Raw genomic sequence first — 23,461 nt, forward strand, 5'->3', positions numbered from 1 at the left:
ATGCAGCTAAAACTTTAGAGGAGAGAGGTTTGAGGTTTTCGTGTATCAAAAGGTAAGGTTGGAAATGTCAAAGCTTCTGATTTTTAGCACAAAAGTTTACATGTGAGTCCTCCCTGACCCTCACCTCACCCTTGATCCATCCCCATTGCCAGCCCCAGGCCCTGGGTGAGGATGTATTTGGTGTGTTACTTTGTCATGAACACAACTGTTACTTTGTAGTAGTTGTTTCATTTAGTCTAGATCTGTGTGTGGGTTCTGGGCGGCCCCAGGCCCCATTCCTGAGCCCCTGTGTTCACTCAGAGAGATAAAGGGAGCCTCCAAGTGCAGTATTTCCTTAGAGCCAGCTGTGGGCCAGAGGCTAGGAGTTTGTTCTGTAGTATCGGGGAAGATTGGGGGTGGGGGTGGGGGTGGGGGCGGGTGGGGAGGGAGCACTTGAGAGAGGCCTGCCTGGGAGAAACGGTGGGGTTTGGGTTGGAAGTGATGGGAAAGGCATTTTCGGGGGGAGGAAGGCTTTGAACAAAGGTGAGGACGCAGACAGGAGCCTGGGTGTTCAGAATAGCAAGGAGGCTGGGGGGAAGAATTGTGCGGGGCAATGCATTGAGGCCCAGGGCCAGGGATGTGGATTGGGGGACCGACCAGGAAGACCTGTGGGTGAGGCCATGGAGGCTGGACTGTCCCCAAGGTAGTGGCCATAGGGAGGATTTCTAATGATCTATTTATGATGAGTAAAGAGTCCCCTGAGGCTGAGGAGACTTTGAGGCCAGGAGACAGTGGCCCAGGCTAGGTGGGAGTAGGGCTTCTTCCCATCTCTTGGCCTCTGTGTAGAATTATCAGATGTCCCCACCCCCAGGAAGCCCCCTCTGGTTTCCTCCCCACTCTTGGCTTGTATCTCTCTCATAGCAGGAAGGCAGTGGCATGTGGTGGCTACTCAAGCTCAAGGGTCAGGTAGGCTGGCTTCAAGTCCCAGCTCTGCCAATCACCAGCAGTGTGCCCTTGGGCCAGGCACTTACCCTCCATTTCATCACCCATGAAATGGGCCTAAAATCACCCACCTCATGGTGTCTGAGAAGTGTTTAATACATTATCTTACGCTTAAAAAATAGAAAGTGGTAGGGTGCCTGGCTGTCTCAGTTGGAAGAGCATGGGACTCTTGATTTTGGGGTCCTGAGTTTGAGGCCCGTGTTGGGCATAGAGATTAATTAAAAATAAATTAATTTAAAAAAAAGAAAGTACATACTGAATCAGGCTTGTTAATGCTCATCCACTCTGCATTTGCTTTATTCTTGGACACACATTTTTAGGTCTACGGAGTCAGGATTCAGTGTACAATTGGTGAGCAAGAACCTAATTACATTGCTGGTGTGGGTTACCGTACCTTTCAGTGTCTTGGGCTTGAGGAATGTGGTCTAGGTGTGCCCACATTCTCACCTTCTGCTTTCAAGTTTGAATCAGCTGGGCCTGCCTTCCTCCTCCTGTACGGGGAGCACCTCCCAGGAAGGGAGGGCGTCTGGTCTGTGTCCTTCCTGCACCCAGCATGGGGCCGGGTAAGCCTCAAATGTCTGCTGGGCCAAATTCCCGGAGGGCCTTGCCCAGTCATTCAGCGTCAGGGAAGCAGGGCCAGGAAAAAAAAAACCCAGGCACTTGATTCCCTCTGGTACATTGAGGCATGCTCTCGGGCTGTCCCAGGCCCACACAGGCCAGGACTCGACTCCAGCATCCCTGCTGTGAAGGGAGCCTTGGGCAGATATATCCCTTCTCTGAGCTGTCATGTTGGAGGAGGCACTCAGGTTTGCAGGATGTGGCTCTGATACCCCAAGAGGTTCTGCCAGGGACTTCCTGAGGTTCAAGCAAGGTGGACTGCCCGCTGGGCTTGGAGGAAAGGGTTTCTTCCTGCATGAAATGGCAGGAAGCTGGATACCTTCTCGATAGGCCCCCAAGGAAGAAGGGGCTCCATGATCTGTTTACCACTCCCCATCTGCTCCTCCCCATGCTCCTGCTCTGTTGTCAGCAGAACCCCACCCTTGAGGACAGAGAGACAGACACCATGGTCCCTCACCTCCGTATTAGGATAGTAACCATCACCTCCACCCCTAAAAGAAATTAAAGTCAGCCTAGAGTCTGTAAGGCAGGCTCTGTCTGCATTATCAGATGACAACGATAAAGCTGTCTCCTTGTTTTCTTTTTTTTAACCAAGATTGAACAAAAGACCTCCCATTCTGGGAAATAATTTATTCTACGACATTGAGCGCAAACTGTATGTGAACACTGTGTCAAGTGCTGGGACTTGCTTTGAGTCCTGAGTTCTGGGTGTGGCCAAAGTGAACTTCTTCCTGATCTGGGCCTCAGTTTTCCCATCTGTGATATAGGATAGCATTCGTTCTGGTCACTTTTCAGAGTGTTTATGGGATATGGGGCATGGAGGAGATAATAAGTCACATGACGGTGTGTTCTGAATAGTGTAACATAGGGTCCAGAAATAAGAACCTGGTATTATTCTTTAAATTCCTTCCACCTGAGACCTAGCTTGCATGCAGTAAGTGCTCAGTAATTATTAGTGGAAGGGGACAGGGAAGCTGTAAGTCAAGGTTTCCTAACCTGTGTGGGCACTGACTCTCCTGAGAATCAGATGAAAACAAGGAGCTTCTCCATGGGAAAATGTGTATGTGGGGGGCACATACAGTTTTGCTCATGATTTCAGAAGTTTCAAGGATCCCTGAGGCGCCAGACCCTAGCTGCAGGGCTCTTGTTCAGATAGTCTGAGAGCTTGGTGGCTATTTATCCCGGCTGGGATCTGTCCTTGCAGACTGACCACAAGTGAGATGCGGGCGGGCTATCTGGAAGGGAGCTGTGCATTGGTCCCGGCTCCCCCTAACCATGCCAGAGACAGTCTTCCTTAGCCCGTTGAGTGCGCTTACTCCGGACCTGGCCCAGGAGAGCCCATGGCTATCCCCAGGACATCATGTTTTCCTTTCTGTAGTTTGGTGGACAGATGTGAGGGCTAGCCCTGAAGCTCTGTGGAGGGAGTAGGTGATTCTTGCTCCACGCCCAGAGGCTGCCTTGAGCCCACCAGAGCCTGCCAGATCCAGGGAAGCCCCCAGAGTATACTGGTATGGTAAAAGCTTCTGAGAGCAGTGTCTAAAATTCCTTTCAAACCTCCTCTTTTCTCTTTAGGGCCCGAGTTCAAAGTCTGAGGTGGAGGGGGCCTGGTTGTGGGTCTGCAAGCAGGGGACAGGGGCACAGGGAAAACCCAATTCCCAGGCTAACTCTACACCTCACCCCCGGCTGAGCCTTGGGGCTTAGACCCTGACTCTTCACCTGGGGTCACGAAACATATTTCTCCAGCACCGCCCCCCCCACTCCTCCAGGAGTTGGCGGGGGGCAGGTAAAGGTAAGAGCATCATCCTGAGGTACTGACCTCTCTCCCAATCCCTGCAACAGAGAGAGAGAGAGAGAGAGAGAGAGAGAGAGAGAGAGAGAAACCTGGTTTATTATTATTAGATTTATTTCCAGTCAGGCCAAACTCATAGGGAAATGAGTGGTGCCACCATATACCCTCTGTCCTGCTGGAGAACCTGAGTGGCATAGTCCAGCAGCCTGAGGTTCGGCTTCCTTTTCATCGATTAATGCCAGGGGGTCAGATAGTTGACACGACTGTGGAGAGAAACAGGGGTGAGGCAGGGGCTTCCAGGGTGTCCTGGGGAAAATCAAGCTGTCCTTCTATAGGCCTGCCCCCCAAACCCACCTTCCTGTCCTCGAAGCTCTGAAAACACAGCTTCCATCCTATCTCTCTTTGGCTCAAGAGCCTTCAGTGGCTCCCTATTTCCTTTCAATGATATATTTTCAGAGACTCTGCTTGACTTTCAATCACCCCCTTCCAGTTTGCCTCATCTTTGTTTCTCATTGATCCCCAGTCCTGCCCCGCTTTACTCATTTTTCAAACATTTAGTGCACTTACGCTGGCAGGCATTATATAATAGTATATAAGAGTAAAATAGAAAGCTTTCCCCTGTGTGTGGACAGGGTGGGTGAGAGGAGGCAAACTTTCCATCAATTATTATAACGCAATAGTCTACGTGCTATCAGATAGGGATGCACCTGTGGTGGACCAACCCGAGGGGGTTTGAGCTGGAGGGGAGAGGCTTCAAGGGAGCCTCAGGGAAGACTTCAAGGAGGATGGGACATCTAGGCTGGGCTTTCAAGAGTGAGGAGGAATTTTCCAGGCAGAGAAGGAAGGATCACCTGGGCCCTGAAACAGCACCAGCAAAAGTGTGGCATGCTTGGTTGTGCTGGTGCTTTGGGGGACATCCAGGAGTGTGGTACTGCTGCGGTGGAGGAAAGGGGGCCTGGTAGTTGGGAGAGGGCTGAAAGATGAAGATGCTTGAAAACCTTACATCTTCCCGCTGGAAACAGGAGCCTCAGCCCTTCCCACCTATCCACATCCTGGAAGGCAGACTTTCGGTTCTTGGTTCTTTCCATCAGCCCTTGCTCTCCTCCCTGGTAAGCCCCCCTCCTTTTGGCCTAGTCTGAGCCAAATCGGGTGGGACATGCACTCTGCTCCCCCCATCTCCCAGTAGGCTGCACTTTCGCCTGGCACGGATCTCTCCGGAGGGAAGCAGGTCGGCCCCCTGGATATCACCCAGAGGGTACCGATCCCTTGGCTCGAGGCGGGGTGGACAGGGGTCTGAGAGTTGCCTGAGCCCAGAGGCAGCCAGGACACAGCCCGACGGAGGAGTGGCCGGGTGCGGAGCAGGAGTGGGGTCATTCCCCTACCTGTAGATTGAGCCGAAGTGTCGGAAGGCGTTCCTGCCAAAAAGGGAGGAGGATGGTGAGCCCGAGGTGGGGAATGGTGACCCTCTCCGGGAACCTCACTCCCATCTCGGGAGGCGCCATCCCACCAGAAGGATTACATTCCACCCTGGTCCCACCTAATGCCTCCACTCCGAAAGGTGGGGTTGCCAGGGACTGGACGACAGGATGCTCCGTTTGATTAAACATCTATTCAGTTTGAAACTGCAATTTCCTTGTGGTGTATTGGAACCCAGCAGTTTTCCCGGGTCTCACACTTTCAAGAGTCACTAAAGGTGCTCGGAGGAAAGCGGCCAAGACCCCATCCTCCCTCCTCCAGGTATGGGGTCCTGGGGTCTGTGGCATCACTTACAAGGAGTCAAAAGGCAGGGGCTTCTGTCCGTAGCGGTCCAGGCTGGGGTTCTGGTTGAGACAGTACTGGCGCGGGCCAGAGGAATGGGGGATCCGTGAGCCGGGGGGGGGGTGGACACTGACACCACCCCCCCCCCCCCCCCCCCGCCCCGGCCCGCCACAGCGCTCTCTCCCAGAGATCTTGGCCCTGGGGACCGGGAAACCCTGCTCTGGGTGCCCTCTCCCCACCCCGCTGCCCGTGTTAGCTTCTCCTCCCCGACCCCCTGGTCCCCAGGAACAGGTCAGCGCACAGCCCTCCTTACCCGCCAGTTCTGGGTCACCTCCGGCTTCAAGTACCGCACCGCGTAGCCACTGAAACTCTCGACTGCGGAAAGACCGCCCTTCTCCAGCCCCCAGCCCACCCCGAACAAGCCCCGCCCCCGCCCTCCCTGAGCCCCGCCCCTGGATCGAACCACGCCCACACTCGTTGGGTCAGCCAGTCCCGCCTGCCCCGCCCCGCCAGGACAAGCCCGGCTTCTAGACCCTGCTCCACCCGTCCCAGAACCCGCCCCGCGCTCAGCCTCCGCCCAATGGCTCCCTCGGGCCGGGACCTGGCCCCTGCCCCCACTCCAAGACGAGACCCACGTCTTTGTCCTTCAGCCCATCTCGGTCCTGCCCGCTTTAAGTGCCCCAGCTGCTCCTTGGTTTCCCCGCCTTCCTTGTCGCAGCGCCCCCCCATGCCCTCCACCCACAGTTGGCGCTGCGGGTCTCTCCCGCCCTAGGGCATCCTCCGGACCCAGTAGACTGACCCCTCTTGCTCGGGCAGGGCAGCTTGAACTCGCCGGCCGAGGACACGAAGCGGGACCAGTCCTCAATGGCGCGTGTGAAGCAGGGCCAGTCGACCCGGTTGATGCCCGGCACGATGGGTACCAGCTTTCCCTCGCGGCACCTGTTGCGGAGTCTCTGGCCGGTCGCCGTGACATCCTGCCAGGGTGATGTGAGTCAGGGCATTGTGATAGGTGCAGAAGCCTGGGGGGCCGACCCAGACCATCCTGTAGCCTGGGGCTGACAACTTGGCCCTTCCGACCCAGGCGCTTGGCAGAGAGCCTGAAGCCCCGCAAAGGAGATGGGAAGGGGGCAGGGGCCCAAGCAGGCAGCTGAAGAACCCGAGGTACTTGGGGCTGGGAGCTTGGGGCTGGGAGCGGGCAGGACCTTCACAACCTCTCCCCTGAGCAAACCCCGGGGCCAGGAGCAAAGGACACTCACCAAGCACTGCAGGGGTTTGTTGGGGACTCCCAAAAGTGTGAAGTGGGCATTGTCAAAGTCATCTGAAGAAGAGATGGAGTGAGGGAGAGGCGGAGAAGAGGTGTCTCCTCCACCAGCCATCGTGGGCCCCCTCAGGAGACCTTTCTCCAAAAGTTCCTGGAAATATTTGACAACTTAAAAAAAAAAAAAAAAAACCAAGATAAAATAGATTTTTACTTTTACAACAGGATAAACCCCAAGTAGATCAAAGATTTCAATGTAAAAAACACAAAACCATAAAAACCCTAGAGGAAAACATGTAAATTCCCTTATAACCTTGGGGTGGGAAAGGCCATATCAACTCATTCACAATCTGATAGCCATAAAGGGCAGATTGAGGACTTTGACTACAAAAAGCAAACTTCTGCTTGGCAAAACTGACAGGAGTCAAAGGGCAAATGGTAAAAATGTATTTCCACTTATTTTACAGATGAGGTGCAATTTCCCTAAAGAGTTCCTAGAAATCAAGACAAGACAAGAAGAACGAGCCAGCCGTATGCATAGGTAATTCACACACAAACACAAGGAATGCTGATGGTCCTTAAAACATATGAAAAGACACTCAGCCTCATTCACAATAAGATGAATGCATATTCAAACTACATTAAGATGCCAATATTTGCCTATCAGATTGGAAACAATCCAAAAGTTAGTGCAATTATTGGAAACAGGGCCACTGCTGTAATATTGCCGGAGGGGCTATTAATTGGTTCCAGCCTACGGAGAGCAATTGACATTAACTATCAGAAGTATAAATACACATACCTTCGGACCCTCTGGTCCTACTTCTGGGAATTTATCCCACATTACAGGTGTACAACTGGGAAATGATGTGGGTAAAAGATCTACCCATTTCAGCATTGTTGGGAGCAGAGAATGACGGAGCAGCTCAAGTGTCTGTCATTAAAGGACTCGTTAAATACACTGTGATACATCCTTACTAGGCAGCTACTTAAAATAAATAGAGGCAGTTCTCCATACGAAACCTCCAAGGTGTGCAAGAGTATATGCTCCCTTTTGCTTTAACGCCTAAAACTGAGGCGATTGGAGGCAGAGAAGAAGATACATTCCAGGTCACCACCTTAACCAGGTCATCAAACCTCACATCATGAACAGCAGGATAATGACATTACGTGTCTCCTGCTGAAGCGTTAGGGCAAACATGGCATCCATCCCCTGTGCAAGATTCTGGCCACCAATGTTTTATCTGGCTAACCAAGCCTCTACACCTAGTTTCTAGTTTACAGAAGACAATCGAGGTAAACAACATTGTAAGGAAATACTCAGATTCACAACGTAGGACTATCTACAACATAAGTATTTTGAACTCTAAAAAGCCGATATTAAAATTGGAAATTTTCCAGTTGGAAAATGGAAAGTGGGTGGACTATTTCAGACTAAAACAAGATACATAGCAACCAGTTACAGTGTGCAATCCTAGATTGCAGCCTGGTTCTGGAAGGATTTTAAAACTCTGAGACATCTTTAGGGGTCATTTGGGACATTTCAATATGGACTGAAGAGTAGGTGTTATGGAATTATTGTTAACTTTCCTAGATGTGATCATATAGTATTGTGTCATATGGGAGGTTGTTGTCGCTGGGAACTGTTTGCTGAAGTGTGTGTGAGAGTGTGAGTGTGTGTGTGTGTGTGTGTTTGAGAGAATAATCAAATATGGTAATGGATTAACTGAAGCAAGTGGAAGGCACTGGGTGTCCATAGTATTATCCTTTCAACTTTTCTCTATGTTTGAATATCTTCATAACAAAAAGTTGGAGAGCAAAAGAATTTATGTTTGTATTTGCATTAGTAAACAGTGGAAGGATACATTGGAAACTGGCAGGTTACCTGTAAGTCAGCAGAAGTGGGGGATGGCAGAGGGAGATGTTAAGATCTACATTGTTACAGCGTTTGAATTTTGAACCTGTGACTCTATTACTTTTATTAAAGGCTTAAGCTTGCAATAAAAATACATATCTAAATCAAGAGCTGTCCCTAAAAACCTAGATTCCTGGCTTCCAAGAGAACCCAGGAAATTGGGAGAATCGTGCTGAGCCTGCCCACGCAGCAGTTAGCCGGAGCCCCGTGGCGGCTGCCCCTTAAAGGGTCAGGTGTGGGGGCCTCCCTCCTCACTGCTTCCCCACCCACCTCGGGCATTTCCCATCTAGGCCCTACAGGGCTCTGCGTGGGGCCTCTGGAAATTTCCATACAGTCTCTGACACCTTCGTCCCACTTGTCACCTGAGCTGGAAACTGGGTATCATTCCAGACTTCCCACTCTTGCCCCTCACCCACACTGGTACCAAATCCTGTTACTTCATCTCCTAAATACCTTCCCAAACCCTCTCCAGTGGCTGAAACAATGTTACTCCTTCCTGAAGACTGTGGTCCTTCCCAGTGTCATACCCGCCCCCCAGCCCCCATCCACCTCTGGTCCCTCTGAGCCATCCTCCACCCCCTCCCCACCCCCAGATGCTCAGACCTCTTTTTCTGCTTCAAGTCTTCAGAGGGTCCCCTTTGCCTCCAAAGTTCCCTGAGCTTAGTGGCAGTGCCCTGGTCCCCAGCCCCAGCTCCTGCTGCTGCCCAACCTTGTCCTTCAGCCCAACCAAACCCCTTGAGTTCCCCCAGCACCTGGGGCAGTTTTTCCCCTCCAGGGCCCTGCACATGCTATCGTCTCTGTTTCCCTCCCTCTGGGGCAGCATCAGGCACAAAGCAAGTGCTTAATACATGTGCTGAAATGAACGTGTATTCATTCATTCATTCATTCATTCATTCATTCATTCATTCACAGGCACCCCCATCTCCACACCCATGCTTCTCAATTGATGAAGGGCTATTCCTTGGGTGCATGTGGCCCTTTCACCCCAAAGACTCTCCTGTCTACCTCTCATTCATGGGGAGTGTGAGGAGGGTCTTTCTCTTCCTTTTCCACGTGGAGAGCAGATTGGGCAGAAGCTGTCACTGTCGCTTTATGATCACTCCTACTACGCGACATCTGCACACTTCTCTCTCTGTTAGTAACCACCGTTAGGTTATTGTTGGGCGTGTACTCTGTGCTAGGCATGACTTTAAGTGCTTCTCTTAGCTTGTTATTTATTTATTTATTTATTTAAATTCAATTAATTAACATAGAGTGTATTATTAGTTTCAGAGGTGGAGTTCAGTGATTCGTGGGCTGTATGTAACATCCCAGTGCTCATCACATCAGGTGCCCTCCTTAATGCCCCTCACCCAGGTCCCCCAGCCCCCCACCTCGCTCCCTCCAGCAACCCTCAGTTTGTTTCCTGTGATTAAGAGTCTCTTACGGTTTGTCTCGCTCTCTGATTTCATCTTGTTTTATTTTTCCCTCCCTTCCCCTATTCTCCCAGCTCGTTTGAATCTCAGCATAATATGAGGCAGGCCCTGTTACCCCATTTCCCTGATAAGGAAGCGGAGGCTGAGACCTGGGCAGGTTCCCACCCCCAACCCCCACCCCTGCCCCCCTCCCGGCTTTTCTCCCCCCTACCCCCACCCCCGCGCCCGCCCCGCAAGGCCCGGAGGGGGCCGGTGGCCAGCGGCAGCCCGGTGGCCAGACCTCTGCGGCAGTAGGTGGTGGACCGGCAGTGCTCGTCGGAAAGGCAGGCCCTGACCGAGTCCATGTCCATGCGGCGCAGGCTGGGCAGGGCTGGGTGGTAGAGCTGCTGCTTCACGCCAGCCAGCTGGTTGCGCGGCGGCTCCAGCGGCAGCAGGATGGCGGGGGACGCGCACGCCTGCGTGGAGCAGTCGTCCCAGGGCACCAGGTCGATGGTGCGGGCCATGGCTAGAGGAGCAGAGACACCCCGACCCAACACCCTTCTGTGGGGTGACACAACCTTGGCCGGGGCCGATTTCTCTACTCGTCCAACACTACTACCCAGGGCTGGGGGCTCCCCCTGCGGTGTCAGGGACATTCAGAGTCAACCCCCCACCCCCACCCCCGTACGCGGGCGCGCACAATGTGTTCAGGGCCCTGACAGGTCAGGACAGGGTGTGTGTGGCTCCGAGCGGTCTAAAAGTGGCCGCATGGGAGTCTGTTCTTAAATCGGGATCGGGAAGCAGCAGGCGCAGGTGGGTTCAGAATTTAGCTCCGTTTGGCTCTGGGTAGCTAATTATGGACTTCTGGCCTTAGCTAAAGTATCTGGCATTTGCTCAAAATTCTACAGGGAGACACAGGCAAGTTTTAGAGAAGGGGCGAGGCATGAGAGATATGAACTCGAACAGCATTGCTGGTCGCTCGGCGCCTCCCTTTAAAGAGTGGCTATTCCCATGGCTTGTCGGTCATTGAAACTTTAGTGAGAATTTGTTGAGTCTGCTTCCTTTCTGCGTGACCCCATCAGACGTGCGAGGTGGAGGTGAGTGGGAGGTGCGCAGGAGGAACGAGGACCTTGGACCGTGGAGGAGCAGGGAGAGGGTAAGGGGACTGGGCCTAGGGAAGCTGTCTCAGGGGGTGGGCCTCCCCAGGGAGGACAGGGACGTGGGGCAGGGAGAAGAGGGGAGAAAGGACTCCTTGCTCCTGACCCCCCCAACAGCGGCTACCTGGTCTGCAGGTACACAGGCCTGTGAGGGTTTCCTGCTCTTCTGACGGCTCAGTAGGGAGAAGAGGCAGGGAAATGGACTGGCCCCAGTGCCTTACACAATAGGAGAATAAAGGAACATTCTGCAGAGAGACAACGCCCATTGCCGCCTGATTGTGAGGGCACCCACTCCTCAGCAACCCTGGCAACTGTTGGTTCTGAGGAGAGGAGCCAGCTACCTGGGGTGTTGTGCACTGGCTCCCACTTTTGGCTTTCCTGAAAGTTGCTGTCTCCTGGGCGTTAGTATAAGCCACCCTGGAGGTTGCCATGCCATAGTAAGCCAGGGCATCCTGTGTGATCCTGGGCTAGTCGCTGTCTCTCTCTGGGCCTCAAGGCTCTATGTTAGGCAAGACCCTAGGCCCTGCCATGTAGGGAGACCATGAGCCGTCCTGCAGACTTGCGAGAAGAGGGCACTACCCTGCCTCCCAGACCTTGGGTCTCCAAGGGTGGCGATTAGCGGTTGGCCAGTATCCAGGGTCAGCATAAAGGGATCAGGGAGAGCGGTGGCCTCAGCAGGCTAGGGATTAGCAGGTGATATTCTAGCCCTGGGCCCCTGCAGGCCTGCAGCCTCCCTCCCTCCTTCCCAGGAAAGAGAGGTCATGAGTGCCTAAGCCCAGCACCCAAAAGCCCTGGGGCCTGCCCGCCACCCTGGTCACAACCACTGACATTGGGCCCCATAGGTGAGGCGACCTGGGGAGAGTCTAACTTATATGCCTGTGTTGGCATATGCTCCACAGACACCTGCCCAGGTGCTGAGACTGCTGGGTCCTGGGAGACCTCTTCTGGGAGGGTCATGCAGGATCTGGCTCCCTTGCTGTTCCACCTCCAGGGCTCCAGACAGCCCCCCTAGAGAGCACCCCGAGCCCCACCCCTTAGAGAAAACTCTCCCAGAGTTGTCTCTACTCACGACCCCACCCCCGATTTGTTTTTAAGTCTTTTAAAGTTATAAAATACAACAAAATACAGCAAGTGTGTAAATATATAATGTAACTACTAATTTCTAAGGCGAGAGCCCACATTCTCTTATTCAGGCCAAGACAAGAGGTACTACTTTGCAAAACAGATTAGCAGTTTCATAAAACACAGCACATAAAATTACCACAGAACGCAGCAGTTTTACCCCTAGGAATCTTCCCAAGCATACTGCAAATATATATGTCCACACAAAAGCTGGTGCACAAATGTTCACAGCAGCATGATTTCAAATAGCCGATAGGTGGGAACAACCCAAGTGTCCATTGACTAGTGAGTAGATTCATAGACTGTGATATAACCTCCCCCATGGAATACTCAGGAATTTAAAGGAAACGAAGTCCTGATACGTGGTTCCATGTGGGTGATCCTCAAAAACATTATGCTAAATGAAAGAAATCAGACACAAAAACACTCCACATGTTGTATGATCCATTATAGAAGATGTCCAGAAAAGGCCCATTTGGGGGGCTGGAGAGCATACTGGTGGCTGTCCGGAGCTGTGGCTGAGGATGGGAGTGATTCCCACCAAGCATGAAGGGTCTCATCGGGGCGATGGCAATGGTCTAAAACTGGGTGGTGCAAATTGCCTAACTCAGTCACTTTATTAAAGACGGGCGAATTTTATGGCATAGAAATTATACCTCATAAGTTGTTTTTAAAAAATTGGTGCCAGCTAAAGAAAGCAAGAAACAGGGAGGGCTCTGCCAGCCCCTAGAAGCTTCCACATACCCCTTCCCCATCTCAACCCCCTGCAGAGGTAACCGCTTTCTGGCTATAAAACATCACCACGGATTTGCCTGGTCGTTTTACTACGTATGTTTGCAGCCAGAGACAAGACGGGCTAGTTTTGCCCCTTTTGAGCTTTGTCTGTACGGCTCATCAGGGTCTTTTGAGTCTGGCTTCTTTCTCTCCATATATAAGCACATGAGGGTCATCCCAACTGTGTATGGCCAAAGTTTGTTCATTTTCCTCACCCTAGAGCCCCTTCCTCTTCCCCCAGGCACATCTGACTTTGCCTACTCCCCAGGGGCTCTGCTACCTCCAGGTTGCTCAGCCCAGGGAGGGGGGCATAGGCCAAGTCTCACTCATGCAGGGCCCCGTGTGATCACTCCCCCCGCCCCCAGCACCTCACTGCCCTCACACAGGGACCCAAAGCTGTTATTCTCCCACTGGCCACTCTGTGGCTTGGCCAAGGTGTGTGGTCCCCTGGGTCCCCTGGCAGCTCATGCTGCTCCAACCAGGGCCAAGTGGGGCTCCTCCCCCGGGGCCTAGATCCCTGCTGGCCCCTGGATGGCCTAGGTTGCCGCTGGCTGCCTGCCCGTGGAGCTCCTGTCTTCCACCGTCACCTCCCCACCCCTGTTGGGCACCTTCTAATCCCTTGCACACGGCCCGCTGCTGCCAGCTAATCCCCCCTTGTGTCTGAGAGACCAGCAGCCGGTGGCGGGGAGAAGGCAATTCCTGCCTGGTGGTCGGCATCTGAGCAGGTAAGTCAGGATGAAGTGGTGGCTCGGTGGGACTTCTGGTGGGGTTCCCCATGCTCTCCTTCTAGCAAGACATTTAGGATAGGGCAAGGCTGGAAACCTGGAGCCTCCCTCTCCGCCTGTGGGGCTCAAACCCCAGTGAATCCTCAAGGCAGCTTGTGACATGCAGATTCCCGGTCCCGCAGAGGGTTGAGGGGAGCCTGGAAATCTGTGTTTTCACCAGCTGTCCAGAAGATTCTGAAAGGCTGGGGGTCCCAGCACCATAGTGACCCTGGGCTCTCAGCTCCCTCTTCTCGCCTTCGCCTCCCTTATCAATGTGGAATCAGCAGGGATGTGCAAATATATCCATGTGGGAGGAAATGATTGGGTCTGGGGGAAGAAGAAAAATTGGGAATGGGGAAGGCTTCCCTGGTCATTTCCAGAAGGTTCAGAAACACAAACCGGAAGTGCCGCCCACTGGGAAAGGGTCTGCAGGACTGGCCTGCAGAAGCCAACCCTGAGCACATGTCAATACCACGGGGAGATGTGGGACATCTGGAGGTCAGCAGACCTGAGTGTGACTCAGCTTGGCCACTTACCGGCCGTGTGGCGTTGGGCAAGTCTACTGATCTCTCTGTGCCTCTGTTTCCTTAGCTGTACAGTGGTAGCACTTATCTTCCTGAGGCTGGTGGCCAGTGGGGAGAATGAAGATGAGTGTGATCTGGGGTGGAGGACACTTAGCTCCGTCTGGGCTCATGGGGCTGCCTGGGGCTGGCCTCGTCGGTGGACTCGGCTTTCCTAAACATATGATCTTGGGCTCTCCCAACCTTGGAAATCACTGGGTCTCTGCCCCCACCCCACAGGGAATGGAAGACCCGAGGGGTTCACGTCTGGCTCAGGTTCACCTTTTTGACGCTGAGTCAGAGATCTGATTTCCCACCCGGAGCTCTGCCCCTCACCACCGCCTCTCCCAGGAGAGCTGGCCGGCTGAGGCCCGAGCAGGGACAGAAGTCAGGGCTGTGAGCAGAAGGGCAGGCAGCATGGCCGGGGGCTGTGGGGAGCTGGGCACTGGGGCAGGGATCCTGGGCCTTCTGCCTGTCCTTTTCAGCGTGGGGCCAGGGTCCCTGGCAGAGGAGGGACAGAGAGGCCCTCTGTCATGTTGGGCATCACCTCAGAAGGGCCCTTTCGAGGGGGAGAGTTTGCACATATTAACCTGTGTGGCGCCCACTGGGCCGGGCCAACCCGCAAGGGTTTAGTCAGAAGGGCAGAGGCCCCCCAACCCCAGAAGGGAAATGATGCCAGAAACCGGACCCAAATAAGGTAGGACAATACATCTTGAAAAGGGGATGTGACTATCATCTTAAATGTTTTTAAATCATGAAAATAGGTTAATGTTTATGTTAAAATATTTTCATTCATATGCTATTCATAATGTATTTTTTAAAATTTATCTTGGGATCATGCTGAACATGATACATTCTATAATTGGTGTTTTTTGCTTGACACCAAATAATAGTCATAGCCAACATTTATTAAGCTTCCAGTGTGTGCCCGTCATGTTTGTATTGGTTTTTTTTATCCTCACAATCCTCTCCACAAGATAGGTTCTGTAACATCCCCATTTTACAGACAAGCACACTGAGGCACAGAGAGTTTAACTGATTTGGTCATGACTGGCATCCAGCGCATGTACATCTTCCTGTACTGGTTCAAATAGAGCCACTTTTTTTTATGGCTCCATAATATTCCATTACTGGATGTATTGTAATTTAATACCTGTCTCTCTTACAAATGAACATTTACGTATTTTCTAATAAACAGGGTCCTACTGATGAATATTTGGATGCTTTTCATTTTTTTGCTATAACACTGTGGCGACCAGCCTCTTTATACACATGTTTTTGGCTTGAGTATTTCTTTTCTCTTTTCTTTTCTTTTCTTTTTTGCCTGAGTATTTCTATCAAGTGAATACCTGGAGGTATAATTTGTAGAAATGTTGGAAAGCTGAATGAGAGAAAAGGGAAAGGTGTGACCCACAAAAGTGGCCCCCCACTGGTGGGAGCAATGGTGGGTGCTCTGGGGAGGCCTAAGGACTCTGTCTCCTGCAGGTGTCAGGATGTTGAGCTGGGTCCAGAGGGTGCTGCCTCAGCCCCCAGGGACACCTCAGAAGACCAAGATGGAGGAGGAGGAGGGGGCAGAGCCAGAGCCAGAGGTGGAGCCGGAGCCTGAAAATGCCCCCGAGGAGGCTGAGCGAGGGGACGAATCCCCGGTAAGAGCCTGAGGCTGAGGGCGGGCATGCGGGCCTAGTGGCTCAGGGGATTCTCAGCGTGGGTCAGCTGCCCCCCAGGGACCTTCCCCAGGGGGACTCCAGCTCATCCAAGCTTGCCAGTTCTGCCTCCCATCCATTCAGGAGCCTGATGACCACTAACCCAGAAGCTCAATTACACAGATTTGATTTAGCTTCTAATTGATGCCAGGCCTGGGCGCTCTGCTGGGAGCATGAGGCTGAATAAGGCGTCGCCCCCAGGGGTTAGCAGACAGGTACCGGCCAGGTCATTCTACCAGCAGACGGAGGTGATGAGGAAATGCAGGGACTCCAACACTGGGCTCAGCTCTCCCCTCCCGGGAGGGCCAAACAAGTGTGCCAGACAGAACTAGGGGAGCTCGGAGGGGGGAGAGAATCATCTTAAGTTTGGAGAGTGGAAGCTGGCGGGGGAGTGCTTCCCAGACACGGCGGGCTGGGCCCAGTGTGCCTGGAGATGAAGCAGTGGGGCGTGCCTGGCAGAGGAAGGGCGAGTCCTGGGCAGTGCAGGGCACGTTCAGGAAACAGTGACTACCCCGGTATAGGGTTCGTGTGCATAGTGTTCGCATGCGCACACACGTGTACACGTATGTGCATGCCCTGTGTCCTTAGTGGTATGTCTGTGCGTACATACGCATTAGCAAACTGTGTGCATGTGAACACACACACTATTTACATGCATGTGTATGGGACCTAGTTCCCCCAGGGAACACATGCATTGGTGTCCCTGTGGTTCCGGGTACATGTGGGGCATGCTGTGTGTGTTTGTATGCAAATGTTTCTGAGTCTGTGGATGTATTCATGTGTTTGTGTGTGCACATATTTGTGTATGTACATACTTTGTACATCTGTGCATGTCTGCTCATCTATGCATGTTCGGACGCAGAACTTTGCGTGTGCAGGTATACACGCACATGTATGTTTGTCTACGTGCATGTGTGTTGATGCATACATGAAAGGATTGCTTATGAATACGTGTGTGTCAGTGTGTGTACGTGTGTATATGTCTATGTGACTGAGCATGTGTATGTGCGTGTGTGTACACAAAGGCATCTGTATATACGCAAGTGTCTGTGCATATGCACACGTTTGTCTGTGTCTGATACTTGCAGGTATCTGCACATGTGTACGTCTGCATGTGTGCACATGTGCATATGAATATGTTCGCATGTGCCCGTGTGCACACGCACGTGCGGTGGGGTGTGCATGCACATACAAGTGTACACGCACGTGGTTTTTGCGTCTTGCACGTACACACGCACGTGTGGGCATACACTTGGTTTTGTGTCTGTTTATGTGTGTACACACCATCTCCGTGTTACTGCATGTATACATATGTGCGCACAGGTATGCCCGCGTCTGTGCGTGTGTGCAAATTTACGTGAGCTCACACACTTACACGTCACGGTGAGCGTGCACGTCTGTACACACACGTGTGTGCACGCAGCAGTAGGAGCGGCAGGTGTGCTGAATTCCCCGCAGCTACTGGAGGGGGATGGAAGGTCTGGCCCAGCGGAGAGGGAGAGCTCTGGCGGGGGCCTAGGTGGGGCGGGGGTCCTCTCCCTCCCTCTCCCCCTCAGTTTGCTCCAGTCTTCCTCCCTGTTCTCAGCCCGCTGGAGCGGGGCAGTTTCCTGGGGGGTGTGATAGGCCCAGGGGCTACCTTGGTGGGGGGGGGTGCGGTAAGGGCCCAACCCTGGATGAGGGATCCCTGGGGTCGTGAGGAAGGAAGCGTCCCAAGCCGAAGGTGAGCTGCCGGGATTTACAGGGACGGTTGTGAGAACAGAGCTGCTTGGGCCTGTGGGGTGAGGGGGTCTGTCACGGGTGGGTCAGACGCTGCCCCTGCCTGAACCAGGCTGGTCTCACTGAGGGCTTACGTGGTCCTGCTTGAACCTTCCAGCCAGCTGAAGAGCCGTTGGAGGGGGAGGAATTGGCTGCAGCCGACCCAGACCCTCAGGGTGAGTGCCGGAAGCCCAGGTCGGCGGGCCGGGCAGCGGGGAGGAGCGTGTTCCGCTCAGGACCTTGCCGCGTCCACAGGCTTGGCGGGGCCCTTTCACAGACAAGAAACCGAGGCTCAGAGAAGTTGAGGGCTGGGCTCCTGGGGAGTTTTTAGTTGAGCTGAGCTGGAACCCTGGCCTTCTGACTCCCTTGGGGCCCTCCCCTTTCCCCTGCTTCTGCCTTGACTTTCCTAGCAGGGTAGAAACGGGCAACTCTGAGGCTCCAGATCTAAAGTATGGGGGACTCTTTTCCAGAAATCCGGGAGGCTGTCCCTACTCTGCCTACATCCCTCCAGGTCCAGGTCGCCATGGTTCCCGAAGTGAACAGGTACCACACCACCCTCCCCTTTCCTGGGGGCCAGCCCCCCTTCCCCCCAAAACTAGGGAGCCCCTTGGGGGTGGGGACTAGCCTTGCTCTCAGGTCGCTAGTCGTTCACAGACAACTGCCCAGATGCCCAGAACATCCTGGGAACTGGCTGAAGGGAGCCTCATGCAATGGACAGGGATCTCCTGGGCCAAATGGACAATGGGACCAAGAGAAACAGTGAGTAGGGGCCAGAGTGTTCTCAGTGCTTGGGAGAAATGCAGATCCAGTGTGGCCAGAGCTTCCCATTTTCCTAACTGATGACATCTCAAAGTTGGCTCATTTTAGACCATTAGCACTTATCCAAGAGAGCCTACCTGTGGGGGGCTAGCCTCAGGCAGTGAGTCTGTGACCCTCCCATTGAGGCTGCCCAGCCTCAGCCACAAGGAAACACCCCATAGGAAACCCTCAACCCCTGTATAAGAGGGGACCCCTGGAGCCAGACTCAGGGGGAAGCAGGATGCTTCCCTGGCTGCTTTATACCCAGCATCTGATGGGGGTGGGCTCAGGATGGCCCTGGACATACCTGGCCTCTCCAAGGGTCGGTGTTCCCCATTTTCCAGAGTTGGACACAAGACTCAGGGGGAAAGTGGCATATCTGAAGTCTCACACTGGGGACATAGATGTTTGGGATTCAAACCGATTTCTTTAGGACACTGGGGAGGGCCCCCTGGGACCAGGGAGGGGCTGGGGACCTTGCGGGTGAGTCTGTATCTCTGTCCCTCAGCAGTTCCAGCGGGTGGGTGCTGAGCTGGCTCAAGAAGGGCATGGAGAAGGTCATCCCACAGCCCGTCCCCAGCAGCGGGCCAGCGCAGAGCATTGCTGCTGGCTTGGAGGCCCCTGCTCAGGTACTTCCGGGGCCGGGAGCCGAGGTGGGCGGGGTGGGAGGCCATTGCGTCTGGGCTCTCTGTCCTCATGTGACCATCTGTCCTGGCAGGCAGGAGCACAGACGTCTGGGCAGTGCAGCACTGGGGGCTCAGGTAAGGCCAGAAGGCAGGGCGGCTTTTCGGGGATGGCACCGGGGGAGCTTGGGATGGGCCCTGCCCCTGCAGAGAGCCCACAGGCGGGGGACTCTCATCAGACTGGCCCCAGATTCCAGGCTAGGTTTGAGCGGGGCTGACCGGAGGAGGGGGTCCAGGCGGGCTTCTTGCTGCTGACCACCTTCCTCTCTCCTGCAGACGGACTCGGGGAGGCCCCTGGGGCCCAGGACACTGGGTGAGTCCCCATCCCTGAGCACTGGTTTGGGAACCCCTGAGCCTCATGTGTAGTGTGTGAGTTGGGGGGAACAATGTGCCCAGAACTGAGGGTCTTGGGTTCAGAAGCAGGTTCATTACCACCTCAGTGTGTGACATTGGACTTGCCTCTCATCTCTTCTGGACCTCCCTGCTCTCATCCATAAAATGGAGCCAAAGGGCCCTGTGCGTCCCATGGTTTGTTGTGCTGATTTCTGGGAGATCCCCACGTGAGGGGCCACGGGGAGGAGGCATGGATGAGTTCTCATAGATGGGCTGGTGTACGTGGGTGTCATGTGGAGCCCAGAGGCAGGCCCGGGACCACTGTGGGGGACATAGAGGTACCCAGCTTGGCCTCCCAGTTGGCAATAGCTTCAGACTTCTCAGACTTGACCAAGGTGGGCAGCTGTCTTGCCAGGGAGGGAAGCGAGCTGGGTAAGGGCTATGGCAAACAGGGGAGCCCACGTTCTTGTCCAGGAGGGTCCCTGCCAGCTCCCGCTGCCTCTGCCTCGGAGGAGTTCAGGCCCAAGGTGGCCAATCCTGCAGTTTTCCAAGAGAAGCTAGAAATTTAGGTTTTTATGTAATCCTTGATTTTTAGCTGTTGCCAACTAATTGAAAAGTTTTTTGAGCCCTGTGGACCCCCAAAATAAGCCCGAAGCCTCCAGTTTGCAATCTCTGCATTCATCTTTATTCACCCCATTCATTCCTCCCTTCCCTTATTCATTTGTTAGACTGTTGGGTTCTTGAGGGCAGGGGTTTTTGTCTCGTCGCTGTTGCACCCCGGTGCCCAGCACAGTGCCTGCCATAAGAAGGGAACTCAGCACAGAAGGGATGAATGAATGAACGTACTCTATTCATTCACTCATTGTTCTAGCTCACAGTCTATTTCTTTTTGTCTCCTGGAGGCTGCCCAGGTCAGGGGTTCCCAGGGCCACTCTGCTGACTCACAAGACCAGTAAAGCAATTTAGGGATGAAGGCCCCCAGAAGATTTGCCAGCTATATTTTGGGCCAAACCTGGGGGGATGGGTTCCCCTGGGAACATGGAGCTTCCCTGAAGACGGAGGGGCTGCCTGGAGGCCAGATGGATTTGGGACCCATTTGCCCCAGGACCAGCTATGTAATTTGTGGGGCCCAGTGCAAAATTAAAAGGCAAAACTCCTTTAAAAAAATTAATAAGAGTTTGGGGTGCCTGGGTGGCACAGTCAGTTGAGTGTCTGACTCTTGGTTTTGGCTCGGGTCATGATCTCAGGGTCGTGGGATCGAGCCTTGCGTCAGGCTCCACACTTAGAGGGGCGTTTGCTTGAGAGTCTCTCTCCTTCTGCCTCTGCGCCTCATGCTTATGCTCTCTCTTTCCCTCTCTCAAATAAATAAATAAATCTTTTTTAAAAATTTAAGTTTAAGACTGTGATAAGAGCATGAAACCCAAACTGGGCCCTTCTAAGTATCAGGCCCTGTGTGACTGCCCCGCTCCCGGACCCATGGAGCCAGACCCGTCTGGGCCAGACACGGAGACGCCCCCCATGCAGCATTCAGGTTCCCAGGCAGCCCCTATTCCTCACCTGCTGCCCAGGTGGCCAGGGCTGGGCCTGTAGTTCTGGGCCTGGTCCAGCCATGGGTCAGAATTTGAGGCTGGCTGAAGATTCCCCCCTTACCTGAGGCCCTTCCAGAGTATCCAATACAAGGTCTCCACTGTGCACAATGGGAGCAGAGGTGAGGAAGGGCTGGTCGAAACCTGGGACTCCAACAGACGTTCAGGTCAGTGTGACTCGGCTGTTCCACTGACCGCTGGCCCCTTTGCAGGTCTGGGCCCTGGCTGCTCAGGTGGCTTGAGCAGAATCTGGAGAAAGTGCTGCCTCAGCCCCCCAAAACCTCCAAGGTAAGTCAAGGGAAAGGGGAAGCAGGCAGATGACCACCTGGGAGGCTTTCTGGGGCCCCAGGAAGGACCCAGCAGGCTATCCCCACCCCCTGGGACACATAGAGGGGGTATTCGCCTCCCTGGAGGGTTCTTGATGGAGAGGAGTGACTGCAAAAAGCAAGGGGGTTCGTAGGGACAGATGAAGCCCCCTTTCACCTGCCCCAGCTGCCCTGGGCACAGCCGGCAGGGGAGGGAATGCACAGGGCTTGCTTTGTTCCGTCACCCCACTCCCTGTTTCTGCTCTAGGACCAGAAAGATGAGCCTACAGATGCTGCCTTGGGCCCAGGTACAGGGAGGGGACCTGGGAAGGGCTGCCCGGCATGGTCACAGGCTGGGCTGGGGGTGCAACTGGGGCCTGAGGGACCCTGGGGGAGGACCTTAGCCGTCACCCAGGCTCACTGGGAGTGGGCTGTTGTGGTGGGCCTTGGAACCCCTCCCCAGTCCAGGTTGGGAAGCCAGTAGTGTGGGAAGGTGTTGTGAGGTCTTCGATAAGCGCCTTGAGCTTCCTGGGTCTCGGTTCCATGTCTGTCTGATGAGAGGGGTGGCTGGAGTGGACCCAAGGGGCTCCCGACTCAGTCATGCGTTGGTGCCTCGAATCTGGCCCCCGGTGCCCATGAGGGGTCGCATGGAGCCCTGCCTTGTCCTCTTTAGACTCTTGCTCTCCCCACTGCGTAGAGCCCCCAGAACCCACCTTGGAAACGGAGAGTGTGCTGCAGGCCCCGGAGAGCCCCTGCATCCCCATGGCTGGCCCCCTGGAAACCGAGGAGGAGCTGACCTCAGAACCCCAGCCCAGCTCCCAGGCTTCCGCCCCGCTGCCCCCCGGTGACCCCGCCAGGTGAGCCCCCCAAATGCTACACCTTTCCTGGGGAGCAGGATCAGTACTTTGCCTCAGCCCCACACCCAACACTTCACCAAACTAGTTTTTTAAAATGAAACATATGCCCCCCGGGGGAAATTTAAACGGATTCCCAGGGGCCCTTCCCCGGGCAGCCCCGTCAGCCACTGTCCCCCCACATGTTCTGTATGCACACACAAGCCGCGGAATCCATTTCTCCTTTAGCCAAACACATGTACCAGACAACAGCAAGATCTCTGTACTGCTCTGCCTCTTGCTTTTTTCACCAAAAAGTGTCTCTTAGAGGTGGTTTTATACACATGGGCCTGCTTCATTCTTTCAGCAGCTGCCAAGTACCCCATGATGTGGCTGCACCAGCTTTTCCTTAGCCATTTGCTGGCCATTTAGGTTTGTTTCTCCTCTTGCTATGCTCGGTGGCCTTGTGCGGGCACCATTTTGCTCACGTGCAAGTAAATCTGTGGGGGTAAATCTGAGGAATTGGAGTTGCTGAGCCGAAAGATGCATGCCTTAAAAATCAGGATACATGTCCCCAAATGCTCCTGGCCTGGCATTGTGGGAGAGACCCGCATGCACCTCCAGCGTGGGGTGGGGGGCTGCTGAGCTACCTGCTGGGGTCAGAGCGGTACCCCAGAGGTTGGCCTAGGGAGGCCAGGGAGGAGGGCAATGGTCTTTGGGGCTGGAGACCTGGGTTCTGGTCTGCCTTCCGGTGGGCTTGCTGTCTGCCGTGGGAGGGACCCGACCCTGGTCTCAGTTTCCCCACAAGCCCTGCCGCTCAGACATGGCCTGCTCTCTCCCTCATGCAGGTTGATGGCTTGGCTCCTGCACAGGCTGGAGATGGCCTTGCCGCAGCCCGTGCTCCACGGGAAGGCTGGGGAGCAGGTCTGTGCTGGGCTGGGAGAGTGGGGCATTGGTCTTGGGAGCTCAGACAAGGATGGGTGGTCTGGGGGCGGGGCACAGAAGGAAGAAGGGAGCCTGTCGCGGGAGCGTAGCCCATGTAGCCGGCCCATCTGCTCGGCTCACACTTCTTCCACACACTCTCTGAGGCACCTTGGCCACAGGGCTGAGGGGCGCTGGCCCAGCCTTGTTAACCAGGAGTCACAGTCAGTGGGGGAGATGCTTCCATGGAGGGAAGAGAGGATGTGGGGTGCAGAGGAGGAGCTCCCCAGGAGCATGAAGGAAGGCTTTCTGATGGAGGTGGCTTGCAAGCTGAGACCTGATGGGGAAGTAGGATGGGGGTGGGTAAAAGTGAAGGGGGGTGGTATAGGAAGAGCCCTTCAGGCAAAGGATCAGCATACGCAAAGGCCCAGAGACAATAGAAGCCTGGAATGTT

At 54.2% G+C, this 23,461-nt stretch overlaps 2 protein-coding genes across 4 annotated transcripts in view; one reads left to right on the plus strand and one right to left on the minus strand.

The window, feature by feature from the left end:
* Positions 1–3,486: 3,486 nt before the first annotated feature.
* Positions 3,487–11,082, minus strand: LOC113936671 (testis, prostate and placenta expressed). 3 transcript variants are annotated; one of them, XM_027620155.2, is made up of 8 exons: positions 10,995–11,082; positions 10,015–10,271; positions 6,403–6,575; positions 5,946–6,120; positions 5,460–5,521; positions 5,159–5,223; positions 4,771–4,803; positions 3,487–3,651 (listed from the first exon to the last, which is right to left on the minus strand). In XM_027620155.2, the coding sequence occupies exons 2-8, from the start codon at positions 10,235–10,237 to the stop codon at positions 3,621–3,623; spliced, it is 762 nt and encodes a 253-aa protein (XP_027475956.2). In that variant the 5' UTR covers positions 10,238–10,271; positions 10,995–11,082; the 3' UTR covers positions 3,487–3,620. The 3 variants fall into 3 exon arrangements, with proteins under 3 accessions (XP_027475956.2, XP_027475957.2, XP_027475955.2); XM_027620156.2 differs by having other exon boundaries at positions 6,403–6,464; positions 10,015–10,239; positions 10,995–11,073; XM_027620154.2 differs by having other exon boundaries at positions 10,015–10,239; positions 10,995–11,073.
* CNGB1 (cyclic nucleotide gated channel subunit beta 1) overlaps positions 6,196–23,461 on the plus strand; it is a 69,867-nt gene continuing 52,601 nt past the window's right edge. The window contains exons 1-12 of the mRNA XM_027620158.2: positions 6,196–6,307; positions 6,872–6,945; positions 15,576–15,736; positions 17,667–17,724; positions 18,019–18,091; positions 18,855–18,975; positions 19,065–19,107; positions 19,306–19,342; positions 21,161–21,236; positions 21,522–21,561; positions 21,951–22,110; positions 22,935–23,010. Of these exons, the coding sequence (XP_027475959.1) occupies positions 15,584–15,736; positions 17,667–17,724; positions 18,019–18,091; positions 18,855–18,975; positions 19,065–19,107; positions 19,306–19,342; positions 21,161–21,236; positions 21,522–21,561; positions 21,951–22,110; positions 22,935–23,010 (837 nt within the window). The 5' untranslated portion in view covers positions 6,196–6,307; positions 6,872–6,945; positions 15,576–15,583. The remainder of the gene's footprint in view (positions 6,308–6,871; positions 6,946–15,575; positions 15,737–17,666; positions 17,725–18,018; positions 18,092–18,854; positions 18,976–19,064; positions 19,108–19,305; positions 19,343–21,160; positions 21,237–21,521; positions 21,562–21,950; positions 22,111–22,934; positions 23,011–23,461) is intronic.

This window comes from Zalophus californianus, chromosome 17 (genome assembly GCF_009762305.2).
Source record: "Zalophus californianus isolate mZalCal1 chromosome 17, mZalCal1.pri.v2, whole genome shotgun sequence".
Taxonomy (NCBI): domain Eukaryota; kingdom Metazoa; phylum Chordata; class Mammalia; order Carnivora; family Otariidae; genus Zalophus; species Zalophus californianus.